General features: G+C 48.6%; 1 protein-coding gene across 1 annotated transcript in view; it reads left to right on the top strand.

Annotated features, from left to right (window-relative positions):
• Positions 1–2,068: 2,068 nt before the first annotated feature.
• The window catches only part of Mmp24 (matrix metallopeptidase 24), a 56,743-nt gene continuing 34,083 nt past the window's right edge, over positions 2,069–24,728 (top strand). The window contains exons 1-4 of the mRNA XM_032902633.1: positions 2,069–2,307; positions 3,107–3,182; positions 10,249–10,368; positions 15,328–15,858. Coding sequence (XP_032758524.1) covers positions 2,069–2,307; positions 3,107–3,182; positions 10,249–10,368; positions 15,328–15,858 — 966 coding nt within the window. The remainder of the gene's footprint in view (positions 2,308–3,106; positions 3,183–10,248; positions 10,369–15,327; positions 15,859–24,728) is intronic.

Genomic DNA, 24,728 nt, shown 5'->3' on the forward strand with positions numbered 1-24,728 from the left:
TCTTCTCATGTCCAGCAATCAAAACTCCATCTCCTCTTGTCTCTTCCTGTTGGAGGCTACACTCTGCTGTTAGTCTGTGAGATGCCAGGCCTCCGGGGACTTCTCCCTCTACTTCTCCCTCACCCTTACCCAGGACTTCTACTCCCCCCTTCCCCCACAACAGATGTGCCGGGTGGTTGTGGTGTGCTGTGTAATTCCAGCCTGCAGGGGGCAGAAGCAGGCAGAGCTCTCTGAGTTCAAGGCCAGTCTGGAATAGTGAGCCAGTTCCAGGACAGCCAGGGCTACAGAGAAAGGCCCTGTGTCAAAACAAACAAACAAACAAACAAAACCTCAAAAAACAAAAACAAAAAAAACCCCACAAAAAGCAAAAAAACCAAACCAAAAAAAAAAAAACAAAAAACAAAAAACAAAAAAACCCACAAAAAGCAAAAAACGAAAACCCCAAAACAACAACAAAACAAAACAAAAGATGAACCTTGCAGATGCAGGAGCATCTTTACCTCATGGGAAACCTGAAGGCAGGGTCCTCACGTGCCATGGAGCAGATTTTTATCCAATTGGTGAAACACTTTTTTTTTTTTGGACAAGTCACACTTTGTAACCTTGGCTAGCCTGGAACTTATTATGTAGACCAGGCTGGACTCCAACTTGAACATACAATAATCCACCGGCCTCTGCCTCCTGAGTGCTGGGACACCAACATTCTCTACAGTGCTCTTCTCCATAACTGTCGGCTTTGATTTTTCCTTTCATGAGTTTACAACCCTTTCCCAGAAACGCAAAACCCTTTATTTTTTCATCTCTCATGTTTCGATGTGTGTGTTCGTCTCTGTAAAACAAAAGTTCTATGTTTTCGTTTCCTACTTTCCTTCAATCTGCCACTTAGTTTCTTATTTCTCGCACTTGCGAGTGAATCAGTTCGGGGACTTCACGCGGCCTGCAACGCTGTCATGCCGAGAATGGGCAGCGAGGATGGGGAGTTCTGAGAAACAGAATTAAAAGTCAGTTTAATGTCATTTTCTGACAGCAATTCAGCAACGGGACTGGGCCGCTTCACGTAATTAAACATAGGAAATACTTCAAATTCTGGCATCTGGAAATGTGCGTCCACATGTTTCTAGACACAGTCATCCAGTTTACAAATCTTCTGTGGGTTTGATATCCTCCAAGGGCGAGGCCTTTTTGTCAGCTTTCACTCGGAAGGCGGAGGCTCTCTGATCTCTGTGAGTTCAAGGCCAGCTTGGCCTACGTAGCAAGTTCTGGGCTAGGAGTACTATCTGATGAGACCCTATCTCAAAAAATAAAGAAAAGGAAGTCTCCTTTAATATCTCCTTAAGCATGTGATATTTTACTCGTCATCTTTCAATTCTGAAGGAAAAACAATAGTAAGCTTGTCTTCTTTAAAAGATGGATTTTTCTCCACTAATGACCAATAACTCTTTTAAGGAACAAAAATGAAATAAACATCAAGGAGGAAAATTTAAAATTCCTAGAACCAAGTGAAAATGGAAACACAAGCTGGCAGAATCTTTGGGATCCGGTTAAGAGCATTCTAGAAGGAGCACCTGAAGCCCCGAGTGCACACTTCCAGCAAACACCTGACAGGATCTCAAGGAAATAAGATGATCCTACAGGTCTGTGAGAACAAGAACGGGTCCAAGGCAAGAGCAGCAGACGGCGAGACAGCGAAGACCAGGGTGCCAGCCATACAACGGGGAAATAAAAGAGCAGTGGCAGAATTGATCAAGCAGAGACAAAGGAAACCCTTGCAGGAACGTGGAAATGTAAATCATTATGCTAAGTGGAAGAGATCAGATTCAAAACTACACGTGCAGGAAGCGGAAGTGAGCGGCTCGGCTGGCCGACTATAGCGGGTTCAGAGGATTTCGCAGAGCTGTTTCCAAGATGAACACCAGAGGCCTTGGGTCGCCATCGCTGAAGAGCAGTATTCCATTATGGAGCTCATGATCTTCTCCAGAAAGGGTTTTCTCGTGTGGAAAAATGAACTTTTGCCCAGTCACCCTCTTGAATTATCAGAAAAAAAAAAATCCAGCTCAACCAGGACAAGATGGACTTTTCCACCCTGAGGAACACCCAGAGTGTGTTTGCTCCCCTGAAGTTACAGATGGAGTTCAAGGCAGTGCGGCAGCTCCAGCGTCTTCCGTTTCTTCCGAGCTCAAACCTCTCACTGGCTATTTTGAGGGGCAATGATGAAACCATCGGCTTTGAGGATATTCTTCACGATCCATCACAAAGTGAACTGATGGGCAAGCCACACTTGATGGTGGAATCTAAGCTGGGCTTGCTGTAAGGCAGGGTGCCGTACAGGAACGACGGATGTGCGTCTCATAGTTGCCTCTGCTACAGTCTGATGTTCACAGCATTAAAGTTCTGAAAGGTGAAAAAAACAAAAAAACAACAACAACAACAACAACAACAAACTACAAGTACTTCATGGTTCTCCCGAGAGCAGAAGCTAGATTTTAAGTGTGTGTGTAACAGAGAGACAGAAAGGGGCTTTGGGGGAGAGGGAGAGAGAACTAAAAAGGGACCATGAGAGAAGAAAGGAGGAATAAAGTGTGGCCAGGCTGGAGAGATGGCTCGGTGGTTAAGAGCACTCATTCTTACAGAGGGCCGGGCTTTGGTTCCCAGCACACACACCATGGCTGACAACTGTAACTCCAGTTCAGAGGTCAGAGTTCAGAGGTCAGATGCCCTCTTCCAACCTCCACCAGCACCGCTGCTCACTCACGACACACGGGTGAACATGCGAGCAAATCACTGGCGCAGGTAACATAAAGATAAATAAATCCTTATAAAGGGAGGGGGGTGAGTGAGAGGGTCATGGCATGCACGTGGCTTGGGGGCAGGAGGAGGGAGCAGTTGGAGGGGCAGGGAGGAGAGCAGGAGGAGCAAGGAAGGCAGGGGAAGAGGAACAGACCAGAGCAAAGGATAAAGACGTGCGGAGCGGGAAACGGCAGAGTCAAGCACATCGCTTTCTGTGCCAACTTTGAGCTGGGGACCGAACCCAGGGCCTTGCGCTCGCTAGGCAAGCGCTCTACCGCTGAGCTAAATCCCCAACCCCTCTGTGCCGACTTTTAAAAAGCGTCAAAAACTCCATCACGCCAAGTGAAAGAAGCCGTGTTTTGAAGTTCCACGCCACGTCATTGCTTGACCTGCTGGTAAAGGCAGATCTGGTGACCCTGGATAGGTACAGCCTGGGCAGAAGGGGAGGCTTGGATCCAAATGACAGAGGACACTTTTGGAGAATGATCTTCTCTACATTTTTATCGCATGGCTACTTGGTTCTAAAGCCGTTGTCAGTAGCCTACTGTGCTCCCCAAACAGAAACTTCACTGGATATAAATTAACAAGCCGTCTCCTCATCACAAGGACGCAACCTCTCCCAGGGGCCATGGGTGGAGAATTGTTTTTCATATAATTTGGGGACTGCCTTCATCACCGTGAGCTGGTCCTTCCCTCACCTCCCACAGGACCTGAAATCTCATCTGATGGCATTTATTCCGTTTACTCTGGTTACCCCGTCTCTCTGGGGACGGTCCAGTTCCACTGAGAATGATGTGAAAATATAGTTTCCGTTAGCATTTCAGTCAGGATGTCAGGTTAACTAATCATGGGCTGGTGGCGAACAGGCCTCTGAGGGGCCAGGATCCAGCCCCGTGAAGGCGTGTTGGCAGAAGGAGACCTAGAATGTCTCAGACAGGACACTGGACGCTACCACAGAAGCGGGCGATGTTCTGGGAACAGGGAGGAACTTGTGACAAGAACACACTGGGTTGACCTCACAGCTTGGCTCCAGACTGGCTCTGGGCGTGGGCCAGGCTCCTTCTCAGCTTTAATTTTCCACTCTTCCTCATCGGTCCAGTCCCTACTCACAGCAGGCTCACAATCGTCAAACCCGCGCCCGCTCCTAACTGACGCTCGCGACACTTGCCTTGTGCAGCATGGCAGCCCCTTTAAAGTTGTGTATCTCGTTTGATCCAGGGGAAGGAGCATTCGCCTTCCTTTTCAGAGAAGTAGAGAGACCTCGGAGGTTACACGATTTGTCTGAAAGTCATCCTTTCAAGTTATGGCCTGGAACCCTTCCGTTGCTTATGCTTTGCTGCCCCCTACTGGAACTATACCGTAGACACCAAATTGCAAACAACAGTTCTCTAGCGGGCTTCAATTCAGTTTGTGTAAAAAGTATTCACCCATAGTATGCTAGACAAGGTCTGAACCCACGGAAAAGGTGGAACCACACAAATGATTGCTTAATCACAGTTATATGACCTCTGTGAAGTACGAGGTATAGGGTACAAAATAGGGTCTGTGGCCTAGTCCAGAAGTTCAGGGAATCTTGCATAAAGGGGAATCCATACGGGGGGTGGGGGATTATTGTCCGGCAATAATGGGGAAGGCTAAGGTGGTATCAAGGGTGCGGCACAGGGCTCCGGGATGTGTACGATGGAATCCGGAATGCTGTTTGGAACCCCTTAGGAGGAGATGAGATTTTGAATGGCAAGGACAGGGTGTGGCTTTGTCTGTTACAGATTGGAAATTCCACAGGGAAGGAAAGCAGAGCCATAAAGCACGGGCTGGGCGAGCAGCTGAGCTGAGGAGATCAGGGTAGTAGATGGAGATGGTACTAGTACCCCTGGCGGTAAAACTGTGGGAGCTCGTGTGTGTGCAGACAGGGTGCAGGTTGTATTTAAAACTGGTAATGGGGTTGGGATTTAGCTCAGTGGTAGAGCTTTGCTTAGGAAGCGCCAAGGCCCTGGTTCGGGTCCCCAGCTCAAAAAAAAAAAAAAAAACAAAACAAAAAAAAACTGGTAATGGACACAGAATAGGAAGAGGGCTTCTAAGCATCCGGAGAAACCGCTGCAATCACACTGAAGAGATAAAACCAGTGGGGGTGGGGAGAAACTAGAGGGAGGGCCCTGAGAGGTAAGGAGGAGCACGTGATTGACAGCTTAAAACAGTTCGAGCAGACAAGATGGCTCAGCAGCTGAAGGAGCTTGCTGCCAAAGCTGAGGACCCTAGTTCAAGCCACATGGTGGAAGGAAAGAACGGACTCCCTACAAGTTGTGCTATGCGTGTTCACATGCACAATTAAATATTTTTTTGAGGCTTAGAAGAGCCAAGGGATGGTGAGTGACTTGGGTAAAAGGTTCCAGAACAGCTCACCAAAGCAAGTCACAGGGAAGTTCCTTCTTCATGGGTGTGTAATATGCCATGTGGGAAAAATGGTTTTGAAGTGTCACTCAGGGGTCTGGGCCAGCCTCATGAGTTTGTGGCTTCTGCATTCACATGGGGCCTTACACTGTTTAAATGTTCCACTACCACTTTGAAATTCTTAGGTTTGAACTCACTTTGTAGCCAATGATGACCCTGATCTCCTGCCCTCTCGTTCCCAAATGCTGGGATTACAACACACACACACACACACACACACACACACACACACACACACACACACACAGAGAGAGAGAGAGAGAGAGAGAGAGAGAGAGAGAGAGAGAGAGAGAGAGAGAGAGACCCTGGCTATCCTGGAACTCACTCTGCAGACCAGGCTGACCTCAAACTCAGAGATCCTCCTTCTTGCCTCTGCCTCTGGAGTGCTGGGATAAAAGGTGCACACCACCATCGCCCAGCTACAGGTTTATATTTGAACAAGAAGCTCTGAGTTCTCATTTTGCACTGGGCCTTGTAAATCATATACCAGGTCCTGCATTCTGTCCCCAAAAATGTTCTATTTATATTATTATTATTATTATTAATTGAAGATATTTGTCTAAGTGAGATAGTCAAAGACCAGTCTGGGCTAATTGAGACCCTATTTTAAAAAGAAAAAAGAAGCAAGACAGTGGTAGGGCATGCCTTTAATCCCAGCACTCAGGAGACAGAGGCAGGCAGATCTCTATGAGTTCAAGGCCAGCCTGCTCTACGGAGTGAGTTCCAGGACAGCCAGGGCTACACAGAGAAACTCTGTCTTGAGAAACAAAAACAAAAAGAAGAAGAAAGAGAAGCGAAGAAGGAAAGAAAGAATGGATGAATAAATAAATTCGTTAAGTAAGGAAACAGAACGGTTGACCGAAGGACTGGGGATATGAGTTCACTGACCGCTCTTCCAGAGGACTTGAGTCCCAGTACCCACACGGTGGCTAACAGCCATCTTTAACTGTCGTTCCAAAGGATCTGACACACCTGGCACTGCACATGTGGTACACATAAAATAAAAATAAATCAATTTTTTTTTTAGAGTTGTCAGTGAACGTGTTCCCTCTCAGCCTGTCCTCTAGCCGTATAGCTCCCTGGGAGGAAGTCCTTACAGTCATCAGCTCCGGGAACACCTCTCTGTATCTTACGTACAAACAAGCAGAGAAACTGTCTCTTGCCCCTAGTGCATGCTGTGGTGCGCACACACAGGACCCTGCACCTTGGTTTTCTCCCATTCAGTAATACACCGTAAGTAATAGCGCTATAATTAAGTAGCAGGTGCAGGTCCACACTGCCCTCACCCACTAGGCAAGAGGATAAAACATTCGAAGCCATCCTGGGTCCCTGTTACAGTTTGCTTTTTATTACTGGCATGGAATTCTGCGACCTAAAGCGGCTTGGGGAGGAAAGAGTTTACTTGGCTTACAATTTTGACTGTAGTCGGGCAGAAACTGAAGCAGGAGCCATGGAGAGGGCTGCTGACTGACTCTCGCCTCATGGCTTTCTCTGTCTGCTTTCTTATTCCACTTGGGACCAGTGATGGCACTGTCCCCAGTGTCCTGACCCTCCCACATCAATCATTAGCCAAGAAAATGACATGCAGACTTCTCTACAGGCCAATCTGACAGAGGCACTTCTCCCATCCAGGTATTTGCCAGGGCCTATCCTCCCCAGCTTCTGAGATCACACTACTCAGGGTGGTATGGCTATAAACTGGAAATGTTTTCTCAACTTAGGTTTCTTTTTCCCAGATGACTCCAGCTTGTGTCCAGTTGTCAAAATATCAGCCAATAAGCTACATAGTAAGACCTTGTTTCACAAAACAAAAACAAAAACACACAAATACTACATTTAAAAAGTAACTTTCCGGGTTGGAGAGATGGGTCAGCGGTTAAGAGCACTGACTGGTCTTCCTGAGGTCCTGAGTTCAATTCCCAGCAACCACATGGTGGCTCACAACCATCTGTAATGGGATCCGATGCCCTCTCCTGGTGTGTCTGAAGACAGTTACAGTGAACTCATATACATAAAATAAATACATCTTAAAAATATTAAAAAAAAAAAGAAGTGCTAGGAGGGTTGGAGAGATGGCTCAGTGGTTAAGAGCACTGACTGCTCTTCCAGAGGTCCTGAGTTCAAATCCCAGCAACCACATGGTGGCTCACAACCATCTGTCATGGGATCCGATGCCCTCTTCTGGTGCATCTGAAGACAGCTGCAGTGTACTTATATATAATAAATAAATAAATCTTTAAAAAATAATGATTTCCTAATTTGTGAGGTACATCGTCATCTTGGAGTCCTCATCTTAGAGTGGGCACAGAGTGCTCCATTGTGCGTGCTCTTTGTTGATGGCTGTCAGGGAGAAACATAAGCAGGAATTACCCCCAAACCAGTTGGGGCTTGCTCCAAAATCAGAGGTGGGGGATTCAAACAGCGGCTCCTCTGACCCTGGATATTTAAACGTTTCCTTTCCCCCAAGCCATTGCCCACCCCCCCCCATGTTTTTCCTTTCCCCCAAGCCATTGCCCCCCCATGTTTTGTCAATTAAAATTTCACAGTCTTTTGTCATTCACAACTTTTGGACACATAGTCATAATTGCTGTGTGCTACATGGAAATTGAGTTTTAAAAAATTATCTGTTCATACAGCTTTGTTCCAAATGCTACTTCCCGTTGGTCAGTTTCTTTGATTTCCTGGATTTCCCCAGCCAGAACGACTTCAGAGGCCTCAGAAGTTCTGGGAGACCCATTCCTAAGCCACTCTTATCCGTTCTGTCGCATGCATGCGCAGTCTTAGCCCTTTCACCTGGAGACTGGCTTGCTCAACCTGCTTCTTTCCACAGAGCCGCTGCGTAGCCAACTTCAGAGTCACAGCCTATGTGTGTTCCAGCAAGCCAAGTTCAGTCACCCGTGAAAAGCAGCTAATGCAGGCTAGTGTGGGAAGAAAGGAAAAATGTCCCTGGGATAAACAGTTCTGACAGTGGCTGTGATCCTCCAGCCTTCTCTCTCCATCCATGCTCCATTTGCTTTGGGGGTAGGCACCCCAAAATATGTCTGTTAATCCCATCATGTTTGTCATATTGTTACCAGGTTTAGGATCACAGGCTGCGCCCCAACCTGTGCCAGGTTTGGCTACCTGTCCTCAATAAGTCAACTAAAACATGACAGCTAGTGGAAAGCAGAAAAAGTGGTGTTCAATATGGCCACCCTGGGAAGACTTGGCAGGGAGATGCCCTGCTGGATCCCTATGCCTCTCTTCTCACAGTGGCCACATTCTCATTCTCTCCTGTCTGTCTCTGTCTCTGTCTCACTGTCTGTCTCTGTCTCTCTTCTCTGTCTCTGTCTCTGTCTCTCCCTCTTCCCCCCCCCCCACTATTAATTTAGTTGTTTTAATTAGCTCACTGAGGACAGGTGGCCAGGCCTGTCTCGCTAGGGCACAGGCTGTGACCCTAAACCTAGTAGCAGCTGCTTAAGGCTGTTTGTAAAAAGTCGGAAATTCTAATGAATGAACAAAGAAACAAGGGCTTGAACTTTGGTGTCTGTCTCTCGGCTTCTGCTACTGTTTGTTCTCTAGATACGTCATTGGGCAAGTCATTTCCTCTCTTGCCCTTTCCTTAGAATCCAGCAGGCAACAAAGTTAGAAGGGTAGAGTGATACAACGTAGATAAATTACCTCACACACTAACACACCGAGCCCTCTTTAGCTTGTAGCTACTACAACAGGAATTCAAAGGAAGGAGGGGGCAGTTGGCGCTTTCCCTGAGCTGGACCAGCAGCAAACGAACCCTCATTAGTTTCCTTTTAGATTCCTACTACGAACTTCACTTTTGTGGCCGTAGTGATGACTCAGCAGTGATGGGGGCTCTTACAAAAGACAAAGGTTCGGTTCCCAGGTAGCTCACAGCCATCTGCAACTCCAGTTCCAGACATTCTGACGCCCTCTCCTGGCCTCTGTGAGTATCAGGCATGTACATGGTGCACATACATACATGTAGGCAAACACTCCTGCATATAAGGTGTTTTTCCTTCATTGTTTCTCTTCCTCCTCCTTGCTCCCTCCTTCCCTTCCTATTTCTCTCCACATTTCCCTCCCTCCTCCCTACATCCCTCCCTCCTCTTTTTCTTCTTTTTCTAACTCATGGGCATGGGCATGGAAGCTCCCACCGGAGTGTGGGCAATATACCAGGGGTCACAGTCCTGATGAGAGTTGCCTCTCCCTAACCCAGCAACCATCAAAAGCCACGAACTCCTCAGCTAGAGGTGGGGGTCCTCCTCTAGCTTTTTTTTTTTTTTTTCCTTTTTTCATCTTTATTAATTTGGATATTTTTGTTTACATTTCTATTGTTATTCCCTTTCCTGGTTTCCAGGCCAACATCCCCCCTATCCCCCCCTCCCTTCTATATAGGTGTTCCCTCCCATCCTCCCCCAATTACCACCCTCCCCCAACAATCACGTTCACTGGGGGTTCAGTCTTGGCAGGACCCAGGGCTTCCCCTTCCACTGGTGCTCTTACTAGGATATTCATTGCTACCTATGAGGTTGGAGCCCAGGGTCAGTCCATGTATAGTCTTTGGGTAGTGGCTTAGTCCCTGGAAGCTCTGCAGGATTTCTTATTTACACGGTTTTTCTCATTTTAGCTGTTCCTACTTGGTATCTTTAGCTGGTTCCTCTCTGTTAATTTCTAACAACAGTTAGAAATTAAGACTTCAAGACTTGTTCACTATAACTTTGCCCCTCTCTGAACGTACTTATTCCTAAGTAATTTTGTCTGGTCTCTTGGCCTTAAAATATTTTTCTTTTGAGCCTCTCCATGTCGTACTCCACTCAACACTTGTACAGAAGGAGCCTGTGTGCCACTTGCACTTGAGTCTCTAATGGCTGCCTCCGTCTTCACACGCCCCAGAGGAGACACTTGATATTTCAACTCAAGCTGTTCGAGGGACCTTCTTTGTGTCGAAGAGTCGCGACAGCATTGCAGTTGCTCAGGTCAGTTCTCTGAATGTGACTCTTCTCTCACACTCCACAGCCAAAGCTTTCTCCACTCCTCTTTCAAAAATCCTTCAAGAACCCAAGCACATCTCAGTGTTTCCGCAAGGATCTTCACCTCCACCTCGATGTCTTGGAACTGGATGATGGCAGCGACCAGGTCACCTGCCTTTCTGCTTACGGCCTTCCCAGCTCTCCTTGGCTCAGAGAAACCAGCGGTTCTATTAAGACCTAAGTCAGAAGTTGTCTCTTCAATTCTCAGAAACTTCCTATAGGGAAATCCTCCTAGGACCCACCCCCTTCTTCCTCTCCACTCCCTCTCTGACCTCTGCATTGTTCCTTAAGCTTGCCCGATGGCTCCTTGCCTTAAAAAGTCTGCCTGCTGTTCACTCTGCCAGAATCACTTCTCCATGCTTCAACACTGCTCTTTCAGAAACACACACACACACACACACACACACACACACACACCCCTCTATTTTCAAGTCCCCACTCCCCCTTTTTCTCAATAATTACTACTATGTAATACTTATTTTATTAATTTTTCTTGTTGTCTGTCCCCTCTATTTTAATATGCAATTGCCTTATGAAAATTGAGAAGTTCATTTGTTCTGTTTTCATTTTTATTACATTTTTAGGAGGAGCACACAATCGTCACAATATGCGTGTAGAGGTCAGAGGTCAACTTATAGGAGTTGGTTCTCTCCTTCCATGTTGTAGATCCCAGGGATCAAGCTCAGGCTTGTCCGGCTTGGCAGCAGAGAGACCTTTACCCAACTGAGTTAACTTATTGCCCCAAAACAGAATTTTATCTGATTTGTTCAATGCTGTATTGTATCACCCACAAGAGAATTCACTGCAAAGTTGGCATTTAACCAATATTCACTGAACTAAAAAACAGTTTTTTAATGTATGCCTCTACTCTATTTAGAGCTGTCCAGTGATTCCCACAATGGGGTTCTTAAACCCTTTGGTCTCAAGAACCCCTTTACACTCTCAAAAAGCACAGATGAGGGGTTGGGGATTTAGTTCAATGATAGAGCGCTTGCCTAGCAAGTGCAAGGCCCTGGGTTTGGTCCCCAGCTCCGAAAAAAAAAAGCATTGATGACCCTATCAAGTTGCTGAAATATATACATGTGTGTGTGTGTGTGTGTGTGTGTGTGTGTGTGTATTCTGTTATATACATTGTATGTGTGCACAATTATCTGAGGAATTAAAACTGAGAAATTTTTAAACTTGCATACGCTCCATTTAAGATGATAACGTGGGGCTCTGAGGCGAGCTCAGTAGTAGAGCACTTGCCTAGCCTGTAAGGCCCTGGATCTAGTTGCTAACACCAACAATCAGTACATAAACAAACAACTGAAGAGTAAGACTGTTAATACAGATAAATCCTATACTAGTAAAACATAGTGAGATGACGGGAATTACTCACATTTAAAAAAAAAATCTGTTAAAAAAAAAAAAACAGGCTTAGTAGGAGCTGACTGGATTTCCACGCCTGCTTCTGTATTGAATCTACAATATAGGCCAAGAAGCTTCTAGAAAAGCATGTGGCACTCTCAGGAGAGAATGAGAGTCAAAACACTCATATACTGCTGTGCCTCCCACTCTACATGGCAAGTTCCTGATGGTCACTCACAGCCCACCCCTGTCACCTCCTGCCACCTCTAGACAATTCGGCTCCAGGGGATCTGATGCCCTGGCTTCTGTGGCTTCCCATAAGGCACTGCTGTCCTCTCTCTCAAGACATACATTGTGTTAGCCTCTTGTTATCTATATTACTGTCTGTCTCCTGAGCTAACCGTCTCCCTCCAGGCAGCTACCTACTCAAATCATCTTTATATTCCCAACCCTCTTGCAGTGTCTGGCACTAAAACACTATGTAATGAGGCATATTGAAAGAAGAAATAAGGGGGCAGGGGAGTCTCCTCTCCCTATAGTGACTTTCCTACAGATACAGTATTTCTTCACAAGATTACAGATGTCAGTCAATGTGGTAAATGTGATACGATAAAGTGCATTACAGACAGGTGTACCCATATGGAAATCTCATAATAAAATCATATTTTTGGGGTTGGGGATTTAGCTCAGTGGTAGAGCGCTTGCCTAGCAAGCACAAGGCCCTGGGTTCGGTCCCCAGCTCCAAAAAAAAAAAAAAAAAAAAAAAAAAAAAGTAAAATCATATTTTGTACAATAAATGCATACTTAAGTTTTTTGTTTTTAAATAAAGGTTAAGTTGGACATGGTGGCGCACACCTTTAAACCCAGCACTTAGGAGGCCGAGGCAGGCAGATCTCTGTGAGTTCAAGACCAGCTTGGTCTACATGGTGAGTTCAGTTCCAGGTCAGCCAGGGATACCCAGAGAGAGCATTATGTGGTCTTTCGTATATAAAGTGTGGGGTTGGGGGGGGGGATGACACACTGGTTTCATGTTTCAAAGAAGTAACACAAGGCTGAAGGAGATAAAGGCACATTGAAGTCAGCCACCAGGTATCAGACTTGAAATGAAATACCTTTCCTATTTACCCCATGCCTGTCTTGGGGTGAGAGGCTGAGAAGCCAAGCATTCTGGTGAGTAAGAGATTTTCTGGAGCCTTCTAAGCCACCTCCGATTTCCGGACATTTTCGCCATCTTTCTTCTTGCCTGTAAGACCATCTTAGGAATTCATTATCTGTATCGACTTGCTCTTTTTTTTTTTTTCTAATTTAAGGCTTACACTATTTTAAACCAATTGTCCGTCCCTGGGAGTATGCGTACTCGAGTACACGAACCCACAGAAGCCAGGGCATCAGATCCCCTGGAGCCGAAATTATAGGCGGCTGTGAGATACCCACCGTAAATGCTGGGAACGGACCATAGGTGCCCTGCAAGAATAGGAGAGGGGCCCGGGTGCTTGTTAGCCGCTGGGCCGCCCCTCCAGCCTGCATCCACTTACTCTTATTGGCGTCTTCTTACCATTGACCCGCTGCCACCTCCACCCTCCAGCCCCCCAGCATGGGAGAGCACTTAGTTCTGGATCGCCAGTAGCAGTTCGTGGGCACTTGGTCTTAAACGCAGAAGGCTTAGTCGGCTCCATTCATTTTCTCTCGCAACGCAACGGCTCCCAAACCTTCCCCAAACAGGCGTTATCTTTCCTCGGCGTTCTGCACTGCTCTCGTTTCATCGCTGCCATAACTCACATAACCTTGCTTTGTCTCCATCTCCTCCCCAGGTTGTAATTTGTTCGACGAATCTGCCAGTCCTCAACCTCCTTGCAGTCCCGACTGCCAGCTCCCCCTCTCTCTTGGAGGCCCGCCTCCCTTCTCCATGGCTCTTTGATAGCCTGAAGTTCAGCTCTTTGGAAGGGCGGGGTGTATAATGTGTATATGTGTGGGAGAGGCCGCCCTTGTTCATGCGGGCACCTTGGCTGTCAGAGGGCAACATCACCCCCAGGTTCCATTTTATTTATTCTTTTGAGACAGGGATCCTCAGCAGAGCTCATCATTTTAGCTAGACTGACCAATGGGGCCCTGGGATCTTTCTTTATCTCCCCACATCACCAGTGCTCAGATGGCAGACACACAACTTTTACATATAGGTACAATGGCTCTGAACTCAGGTCTCATGCTTGAATGGGGAACACTTTACCCACGGAGCCATCCCTCCAGCCCCAGGCCTGTTTCAGTCTTTCTCCCGCTCCAGTCTTTTTTGACTGTCTCCAGATGGGCCCTTGGCCCTTTGCTCTTTTCCTACTTCTCTCTTTCAGCGTCCCCGCCACACTTCATCCCTTCTTCTCAACTCATCCCTATGCCCACCCATCTCAAAGACCGTGAAGCAGCTTCCGGTTCCCAGAGGTCTAACTCCCAGCTCTTTGTCACCTCCCCTGGGATAGTCCCCACCAGCAGGACTCCTGTCCTATGACAATGCCATAGTCCACCTTCTGCCACTGGCCACCACCTCCTTCGATGACCTCAGTCACCCCTATCCTCTACCATCCCAGCAGACAAAATGTGCTTTGAGGCCAGATCGCTCCAGCTGCGCCCCTATGAATCATATGCTTGGCAAACTCAGTCAGGGCCTCCTCTTTATCCTAAATTGGTTTACGATAACAACCTGTTCCACGGGGCTTCACCCAGGACTGCGGGAGGAATAATTCAGTGACGCGCTTAGCCCAGTGCCCGGCCCTGTGTGTAGTAGGCATTCAATAAACAGTAGTATTGTTGTGATCCGCGTGTCCTTTTACAGAGGAGATTGAAGTTCTCTCCCAATATTCTCATCATTCTTTACCTTGGGAGGGGACTAACACGAAGCACGTGTTAAATTCCAAGGAGCAACAGTGGACAGTGGTAGTATGGGCATTGTTTTATAAAACCGAGATGAACTAGTGCTTGTGCATACCTCCGAACTCCCAAATCACCATAATTTACACATTATCCTGCTGAAAACAAAAACAAAAACAAAAACAAAACAAACAAACCAACCCCAGGCACCATCCCCAGGAAGAACCAGGACAATCTCCCAACCCTCACCACCTTCACCTTTTCTCGCACTTCCCAGCAGATCTCTGTAGAAACCACATAGGGACTCTCAGGTACTCCACACACACTGCCCCAACCCTCCCCCTTCCCCCGCCCCGTTTAATTCCGGGCCTTTCCTTCAGGGCCTTGGTAGAGCCCCACTGTCTCCTATAAACCTTCCTTCAGCCCCCCTGAGCCCGGACTCCTGGAATCCTTTCTGATACTTGGTCGGCAGTATCCTGTTTGCCTTGGTGCTTACATTTTCTTTCTAGGTGTAACCCTCTACACCTTGGCTCATGAATCTCCCTTTGAGCTCTTGTAGCCTCAGAAGCCCAGGACACTGCTAGTGTTCTCTAGAAGGTGTTCCATCAGTGTGGGACATTTAGTGGGTGGGTGATCGCTCTTCCTCTGAGGGGTAAAGGAGGGAGCTTCGCAGAGGGGTCTCCCGACCCCAGTGAAGCACTGCCCAGGTCTGTTCCTTCTGCTTCTCAGCACCACCCTTCTAAGCGCCTGAAACCCCTCATCAAGCATTTCTTAGCTCATCCTCTTCCGTCTCAGGTGGTCTAGCCAGACCCCTTTTCTCCAGTGTCACGCCTTAGTCCTTCTCCCCCTGGGCTAGCCTGGAGTTACAGACCCCAGGCCCGGCCAGCCGCCCCAGGGCCAGCATTATTTATCTGGCCTCTCCGCCCTCCCTCGGGGTTGCCCTCTTTGCACCCGGCGCCTGGGCGAGCGCCTCCGCAGCCCCGCCGCCGCCGCCCGCAGGTCCCGCTCGGCGCTGCCCCTGCGCGCCCCGGCCGCCCCTCGCCGGGGCGGGGCGCGCGGAGGCGGGGGCGCGCGGCGGCCGAGGCGGCGGCGGCGGAGGCAGGCGGGCCAGGCGCGCGTCCGCGGCGCCGTGACTCGGCGGCTCCGCAGCGGCTGCAGCGGAGGACCCGGCCGGAGCCGCCGCCGCCGCCGCCATCGCAGCCGGGCGGCCGGGCCCCGCCGCCGGGATGCCGAGGGAGCCGGGGCGGCCGCGCTGCGCCGGGCCAGGCCGCGCGGAGCCGCTGGCGGGCCCCGGGCGGCTGCTGCCGCTGCTGCCCGCGCTCTGCTGCCTCGCGGCGGCGGCGGGGCCAGGAAGCCGGCCGGGGCGGACGCGCCCTTCGCCGGGCAGGTGGGCAAGCGCGCGGGGGTCCGGGCCGGGGCCAGGGCCGGGCAGGGGCGGCACCGACCGGGCCTCGTTCGGGGGGCCTGCGCCGGGTCAGCGCGGGGGGCCGGGCGGGGCCCGCGGGCCGGGCTCCGTTCAGCACCGCGGACAGGGGCGGCGGGCGGGGGCGGAGCGGAGGGTCGGGGTGGCCGCGGTGATGGTGGGGTGTGTGGCCTGCAAGGCTGTGTGTGAGGGAAACCGTACGCCTCGGAGTAAATAGTAAGCGCAGCCAGTGTGTTGTGGGCTGGAGGAGAAGCCGAGGATGTTGGAGCTGGAGAAGGGGGAGGGAGGAGGGCGAGGAAGGACCGGATCGCTGTCTCGGTAGCTGAGGGGCCGTCGGGATAGACTAGATCGGCGTGGCCCCACCGGGCAGAGCGGAGGCCAACCGACAGTGGGGGTGGGAGGGGGGCTGCAAGAAGGCACATTTCAACCCAATGCAGGAAGTTTGTAACAATCGGAGGTGCTCAGCCAGCCTAGGAGGCGGTGAGCTGCTCATCACTGGCATGTGCAAGTCGGAGCTCCAAGAGGGGATTGGATGGATGCTTGCACAATGCTTGCATGGATACATGCATAATAACAGTCGTGCACTATGGGCCAGACTTGGCGCTATGTTTCATAGGAACTATCTCATTTAACCCCAGCATGTATCCTGTGAGCTTGTTGAAGCACCTGTCCCCATTTTACAGATGAGGATAGAGACCCTGAGAGCTTAAACAATTTGCTCAAGGTCACAGAGCTAGTGAGTTGACTCTAGTCTGTTCCTATTTAAGCCAGGACATTATGTTGTATGGGGATGGGGACAGTTGTACTAATTCCTTCGCTGTCTCCCAGCCTAGAAGCCTGGAATTAAAAAAAAAAAAAATGATGATGATGTTGAACCAGTGTGAACGTTGCTGGAGGAAATTGGTGATTGCCTGAATTATCCTGAGAGAAGAGTGTTTGTTAAGTAGACAGGCTGTTTAGAAGAATCTGCCTGAACAGCAGTTTTTTAACTGGGCAAGGGACTCAAGGGATCATAAATTCTCTGAAATTTTCTGCTAATTTGTGTTTATAGGTGGAAAAAATGTATGTTTTTCTAGCAGGGAAGTTCCAGATTTCCTCAGCCTCTGCAAAGACGATATGTTTAAAGAAAATTTAGAATGTGTGAAAGAATCCTTTGCCCAGCTGATAGTCTGCCTCTTAGGGGTTCATAATCGTTAGCTGACTTTCAATGAAAACTTTCTCTAGTTTGCGGTTTTAGCTCTGTCAAAGTGATGTGGTTCACGGCTTTCCACCTTAGCAAAAGCAGGATTCTTCCAGACTTCCTGAGTGTGTTCAGGGTGAGGCAGAGGAGTCTACCCGGGGGTTTAGTATGTGGGCTCTCATCTGACCTTGGCCCTGACGTCTCCGAAGATGGCCCTGAATGAGCTTGGAGACCTTTTTATGCCCATGGTATTTTGCACATTAAGAGAATACATTTGCTTAGCTATGTCAGGATTTGGAGGCAAGATTCTGTTTACACAGCACTTATCCGTACCAGCCTTACAGGCTTCAGTTATCCCGCCTCTCGAACCCTTCCTTCTCGGTTTCCAGCTGAAGTTTTCCCATCATGAAGGGCCACCTCCCGGAATAGGCGCATTTCATCCTGGGTTATTTTTGTTGTTCTCTGTGGATTTCTGGAGGAGTTTGTTTTCAACCTGACCCGCTGTCTCCAGATGTGGAGTTCTTTCGTAGAGAAAGGATGGCTTCTTTTATCTTTGGGCCCTGTCCTGTTACTACTCAGCCCTTCCTTGGATATCCTGATCAATCCACAGAGCACCCTGATCCCTTTCACGGGTCAAAACCGATAGCCTGGAACACAACACCTTGTGTGTGGATTACTTTTATCTGACTGCATTGCCTTACATTTCTCTACACCGATGTCCCACTGATGTCTTTTCATCCCCCTTCTCTCAGTCCTTCCCCCACTTGGCATAGCGTTTCCTTACCTGAAAGGGTTTAATATGAGCTGCAGCCTGGAAATTTTCTCTTTGCTCTACTTTTTCTGGATCACTTATAAAAAATTAAGTCAGCCATGCCCCAGCATGGTCTCTTGGGGCCCCTTGCAACTCCTTATCTATTCAGAGAAGTGACAACTGACTGTTCCCATCTGGCCTTTCCTGTCCCTAAGTGCATTTCCAGGTCTTGATGGAAGCCTGACCATCCCAGTCCATTTAAAATATCCAATATGCGATCCAAGACTCTTAGAAATTACGGAGGTAATTTACATCTCATTATCCCTTACTGAACACTAGTGGGTGAGATGACTGGAACTTTATCGTTGCTTTTCAGCCCACAGAGAGTGTTGCTTGCTCCTCTTTCTGGCTTGAGGTCCCTGGGGTCCGACCCTTCCCTACCTCCCCATTAGCAGGCTGTATCTCCCACTGTTCATAGATAATGCATCTCGACTCCAGACGAGCTTGCCTCTCATCTATCGTAAGACAGGCTGCCAGGGTTCCCCGGGCATGGTCCCACTGCTGCACCACTTCCCGTTCATCAGAAACTTCTCCTTATGATTCTGGGTCACACTTGCCTCTCTAGGAAACCCCCTTCCTTCTCCCAGCATCATTGATTCCTCTCGTTATTGGGAACACTGAGAGGCATCTCCAGTCACTATGTCATTTAATTTTTGAAAACACACATGGTTTGGGAAGGGAAACGTTGTCTCAGGCAAGTTTCTTCCCCACCAAGATTGAACACAGTTCCCAAGCGTGCATACTCATCCGTAAGCATTCTGTTCTCTATGTCCAAGGGTTATGCTCATCTGAAATAGGCACTTATAGGCTTATAGGTCTCAAGGTCCCTTCTAAAACCTTTCTTAGGGAACAGGGAGAGGGCTCAGCTGGTAAAGTGCTTGTGGTACAAGCATGAGGCCTGAGCCCACTCCCCAGCACCAACTCAAAAGCCTGGGGTAGCACCCATTTGTCACCCCCATGCAGGGTGGGGAAGAAACAGTGTGCCCGGGGCTTGATGGCTAGCCAGTCTAACCTAATTGTTGAACCTCAGGTCACACAAACACACAAATGCACGTGTGGGCACATACATGTACCACACACACACAGGTACCACACACATACATGTGCACCATATACACACCCATACACACACACATACCACACACACACACACACGCATGCGCCACACACAGACACATTCACCCACACACACAGGTACCACACACACAAACTCACAGGTACACACACACACACACACACACACACACACACACACACACACACAGGTACCACACACACAAACTCACAGGTACACATACACACACACACACACCAAAAAGAACTTCCTAGAGGGGTGCATTGCCTGCCTTCCCTTTCCTGGACCTGGGGTTCACTGCTCCCATTGTAAGCAGCAGCTTCACAGTTCACCTTTGAGCTCCATCGTTGGACATCATCCAAACAGCAGTGACAGGCAGGGAAGAGGGATTGAGAGGCAGCCATCACCATAGCAATCGCCAAGTAAACACACGGCAGCACTTCACAGTTACGTCTTCAATTGCCTTAAATGAGGTGTCCAAGGGCACAGACCTTGATTGCCAATGATTCAAACCAGAACGTGTCCCTGGCCTCCTGACTTCTAAATTGAACGTGTTTTTCTTCACTATCTTTGGCTTTTGATTTCCTGTCTCTTGTCTTTCATTACCAAGCCCCATCCCCCCCCCAAATTTTTTTTATTCGGTTTGGTCTTTGCTTTGACTTTCTTGAGAGCTTCTTTTGTGTTTTGTGTATGGGGTGGAGGAGGGGTGCTACCAAGTCTCTGGTTGTCTTCTTGCCTTTGCTGTACTTGGAGCATCCCTGTCTGTTAGTACTAGCTAGGGAGAATCCCCATCTAAGTTTTTGCCCTTCCTAGGTATAATTTGATTTCGAAGAGAATCAAAGTTGACAAAGTGAAGCCGCTGAGCTCGAGCCAAATGCGTGACAGAGTGTGACTCTGACGTGGGGTGTGATGGAGGCTTGCCCGTGAGTCTGGTTTTGGGGAATGTGCTCTGAGCGGATGGAGAAGATTCTCTGGTTTGCACCTGCAGTCAGGGAGGTGAAGTGCCCCGGATGAGGCTGAGGCTGACAGGCCTATTAAGACGCCCTGACAAATTCCCACGTCCCCAATGCTTTCAGTGTCCCCATAGCCTCCAGTACATCCCATCCTTGTCTGGGCAAAAAGAACCCATCAGAAGTTCTCCCTGCTACCTGAGCTAAACCTGTCCTGCTTCTTGTGTTACTGTGGATTTTCCTAACAGCCTCTGGTGGTGTAAGGCGCTTTGGACTTTCCAGCAGTTGTCAAGTATGTGGTGGGGTCCTGACAATTGCCTCACGAAGGAGCCAAGGAAGCTGGGCTCACTTTATGGATGAGTAAACAGGGGTTCAGAGAGATGACAGGGCTTCCTCATCAGCTCCTCCAGGGACCCACCCACAGCAAAAGACACTACAGTGACGCTCGATCTCTGTCCCTGTGCTCAGTGCATTCCCCTCTGCCCAAAACTGCCTTGGCTCTGTGTTATGGGAATCACCCTTTTCGGCTCTCACGAATGTCCCACGCCAGACCTTGAAAGGCAGTGGTTTAGAAATGAGTAAATTATACCGCTGGACGCAAACCCTAACTGGATCAAAAGACTTGTGTTCGGAATTGCTTAGCCTTGCAGACAGTATGAAATCCTGTGGACTCCCAAATGAGGAAACAGGCGGAAATCACCATCCCCTCAGTGTCTGACACCTAACGGGATAAAGACTTTTAATCTTCGTGTCTGTGTCCAAGTATTCAGGAGTTCTCTTGAAGAATACATGTTGCTTAGTCAGGGTTTCTCTTGCCGCGATGAGACACCATCACCAAAAAGCATGTTGGGGAGGGAAGGGTTTATTTGGCCTACACTTCCAGATCAGAATCCATCCTTGGAGAAAGTCAAGACAGGAACTCAAGCAGGGCTGAAACCTGGAGGCAGGAGCTGGTACAGAGGCCATGGATTGGTGTTTTTAATGGCCTACTTTACAAGGCTTGCTCAGCCTGCTTTTTAATAGAACCCAGGACCACCAGCCCAGGCTATCTCAGATAGAGGGAAACGGTGGGGAATGGAGGAGCAATCCAGGCAGGGAAAACTGGGAAGCACGGCTCCTCCTGAGTCCGTGGTGTGTTTAGGAGGGATGGGATAATTAGATCTATCAGAGGCATCGAGTTACGTGATTGTTTCCAGTAAGAGCATGGGAGGAGAAGGGGCTGGGAAGGGAGGCTGTGAGCAGACTGTAAGATTGGCATTGGTCCAGGGTCTAAGGGACCTCACAGAGGGTATCTGCGCAGAGAAGTAGCCTCTCGAGCACCGTGAGGAGGCTGAGGGGCCTGGTTGCATGTGCCCCCAAGCAGCTCTGAGTGGTGGTTGGGGCTCTGTGTGTTTTAAGCTCACTTAACAGGACTTCGGCCTGAGTGCCAGTGGTAGGGAGTGGCGTGTGGATACAGGTTTGAACTCTGACCGTGCCCCCACCCTCGCTGGGGCATCTGCTTTTCTCATTTGTTTAGTTTGAAGTGCCAGAGCTCGAGCCCAGGGCCTCACGCTTGGGGCATATTAGCGCTGTGCCCTGAGCCACACTGCAGCCCCTGCACAGAGCGCTGAGAAGCAATCACTTGGGTTCTCTGGACTTCAGAATTCATTTCACTCCAGTTCTGATAGGTTTTACAGCACACACTAGTTTTGACAGTCGACTTCGATCTACGCTGTAGTAATATGTATGGCAAAGCCATGCATGTACTAAGTATATATGTATATGGCTTGGATATCTGTGTACCCATAAGTCCGTAGATAACATTTTACAAAGAGTTATGCATGTAGCTCTAACACAGCAGAGAAGAGCAGGCATTGTTATCCAACTTTTGCTGGCACTTAATATTTTTTAAACTCGATCCTGCACCACAAACGTTTAGGTGTCTCCAAAGCAGGGGTGCTCCTTCACCTTTTTCTCTCCCCACCTGCCTTATAACAGTGACCAGGCCCAGCCAGTCCCCGAGCTGAGCACTTGTTTACTATCCTCCCTCCCTTACACATCTGTCTCAGACTAAAATTCCGTTTCTTATTTAACTTTAGAACCTTCCCTCCTAAGCGGCCACTTGCCCGCCTCTAATCCTTTAGGAAGGAATCAGAAAGATGTTTTAAAAATAAATGTATGTGGCTCTAGTTTCGTATAGTGGCACACCCCTTTAAACCCCACCACTTGGTAGGCAGAGGCAGGTGGGTCTCGTCATAGCACTTTCCAGGCCAGCCAGTAACCACATAGTGAGACCCTTTTTTAAAAACAAACAAGGGGTTGGGGATTTAGCTCAGTGGTAGAGCGCTTGCCTAGCAAGCGCAAGGCCCTGGGTTCGGTCCCCAGGTCAAACAAATAAACAAACAAACAAAACAAACAAACAAAAAACAAATTATATGAGATGTGAGTATAAAGCCAAATCACATTCCCTAAGTGTCACGTTGGTAGAGTGCTCGTGCAGTGTGCAGGGAGCCCTGGGTTTCATCCCCAGCACTGCATAAAGCTGGGGTGGTGCATACCTGTGACCCCAGAACATGGGAGGGGAGGCAGGAAGACCAAGAAGTAGTTCTAGGCCACTTTCATGCACTTTGGGCCAGCCTAGATTACAGAAAACTCCTCTCTCTCTCTCTCTCTCTCTCTCTCTCTCTCCCTCTCCTTTTCCCTCTCTCTCTCTCTCACACACACACACACACGTACCCACCCACATGCACGCACCCGCACACACACGCACACACGCACACATACACACTCGCACACACACACACACACACACACGCACACATGCACACATACACACTGGCACACACACACACACATGCACACACACACACGCACACACAAAGGCCGGCAAGCTGGTTCAGTGGCCTGTGCTGTCTGAAACTGCACAGTTGGTGGCATGAGTTTGATCCTCATAATTTACATAAAGGTCGAAAGAGAGAATACAACAAATTCGTCCTGTGACCTCCACATTGGTTCCATGTATGTGTGCTCATACATATGCACACACACACACACAGAGACAGACAGACAGACAGATGGGAGAAATAATAAGAATGAATAAATAAAAATTTTAAATAAATGTTAAAAAAATAAAACCAATACAGCACAAATTACAGTGTGTCTCATGTCACCTAAGAGCTGTACATACCTGCTGTCCGTATTGACCATTTACCCAAGGGCTTACAGTGTAGTATGAGTGATAGCTATAGAGACAGTAAGTACGTCATTGCCGAGCCGGATGGTGATTTCCTCTTGTTGGTTTTATTATTTTTACATCTTTCTGAATGCTTAAAAAACTTGGGTAATAACAAAGATTTTAATGCATTCCAATTAGACCATCTTGTTCCCACCCTCCTCTTGCTTAAATGGCTTTTAGGACAAAGACCAACTCATTATTACTAAACTATCACTAATTTTTAAAAAGACTTATTTATGTTTATTTTTATGTATGGGTGTTTTGCCTGCATGGATGTCTCTGTACCCAAGTATGCAGTGCCCTCAAAATCCAGAAGAGGGAACTATTTTCCCTAAGGCTGGGGTTGCAGACAGTTGTGAGCTGTCTTGTGGATGCTGAGAGTTGAATCTGGGTCCTCTGACAGAGTAGCCCCAAATATTTATTTATTTAATGTATATTGCAGATGGTTGTGAGCCACCATGTGGTTGCTGGGATTTGAACTCAGGTCCTTTGGAAGAACAGTCAGTGCTCTTAACCAACGAACCATCTCTCCAGCCCCAACTGCTACCAATTTTTTATTGTGGAAAATGTTCAAACAAGCACAAAAATGGAAAGAACACTATGGTGAGCCCCTTGGGCCCAGCAGCCACCAGTCAGCCCTGTGTGGCCCATGAGACCTAGTGTGGCAGTGCGCTTCCCACTCTCAGACTCCCGATTTTAAACCCACTCTCTTCACTGGTCACTAGGCTCCAGCCACCTTGGCCCACTCGGCTTCTCTAGTCTTCAAACACCTTCCCTTTAAGAAATTGAATGGGATCATCTCCTTTCCGGAATGAATCGCAGGGCCTCATCCGCTTGTTCACAGGTCTTTTTTTTTTTTTTTTTTTTTTGGGTTCTTTTTTTCCAGAGCTGGGGACCGAACCCAGGGCCTTGCGCTTCCTAGGCAAGCGCTCTACCACTGAGCTGAATCCCCAACCCCTTGTTCACGGGTCTTATCTGAGATGTTATATAGTTGGGGCGGAGAGGTCATCCCTGACGTCACAGCTGACATCTCTGATGTTTGCCCCTAGCGCCTCGTCCTGGTCTTTCACGTATCACAATTGCGATGTTTATTACTTGCGTATCTCACACCAGGTCACAGGGTCACAGCAAGAGTTCAGTGGACGACAGACATATAAAGCCTTGCCGATGCTGTAGCATGTGACAGACTCTTGGTCAGGGATGTGATGGCACCACTGGGAGGACCAAGGATGTCCACTAAACCTGGGACCCACAGGGTGGGACACAAGTCACACTTTGAAGGATGTCTACTAGTTCAGCAGGACAAGGCCAGAGTGCAAATGGATGTGGTATTCTATCGTGAAAGCGAGCCGTGGTCTGCAGGGTGTGTTCAGGCAATATGGTAGCTCAGTAGAGGTAAAGGATAGGAGGTTTGGGGAAGGCTGACAAGAAAGGGCTTCGAGCTTGTTGAAATCTGGGCTTAGACTTTGCAAGTGGCAAGGAGGAACCAGAGGGTGGACCCCCAGAGGGTGAACCCCCATCCCCACCCCCACCCCTACCCCCGAATTCAAATAACGGAAACTTACAAACTAGGTAAAGGCTATCTAGCTCGACCATTTTCCCAC

The sequence above is a fragment of the Rattus rattus genome, chromosome 5, assembly GCF_011064425.1.
Source record: "Rattus rattus isolate New Zealand chromosome 5, Rrattus_CSIRO_v1, whole genome shotgun sequence".
NCBI lineage: Eukaryota > Metazoa > Chordata > Mammalia > Rodentia > Muridae > Rattus > Rattus rattus.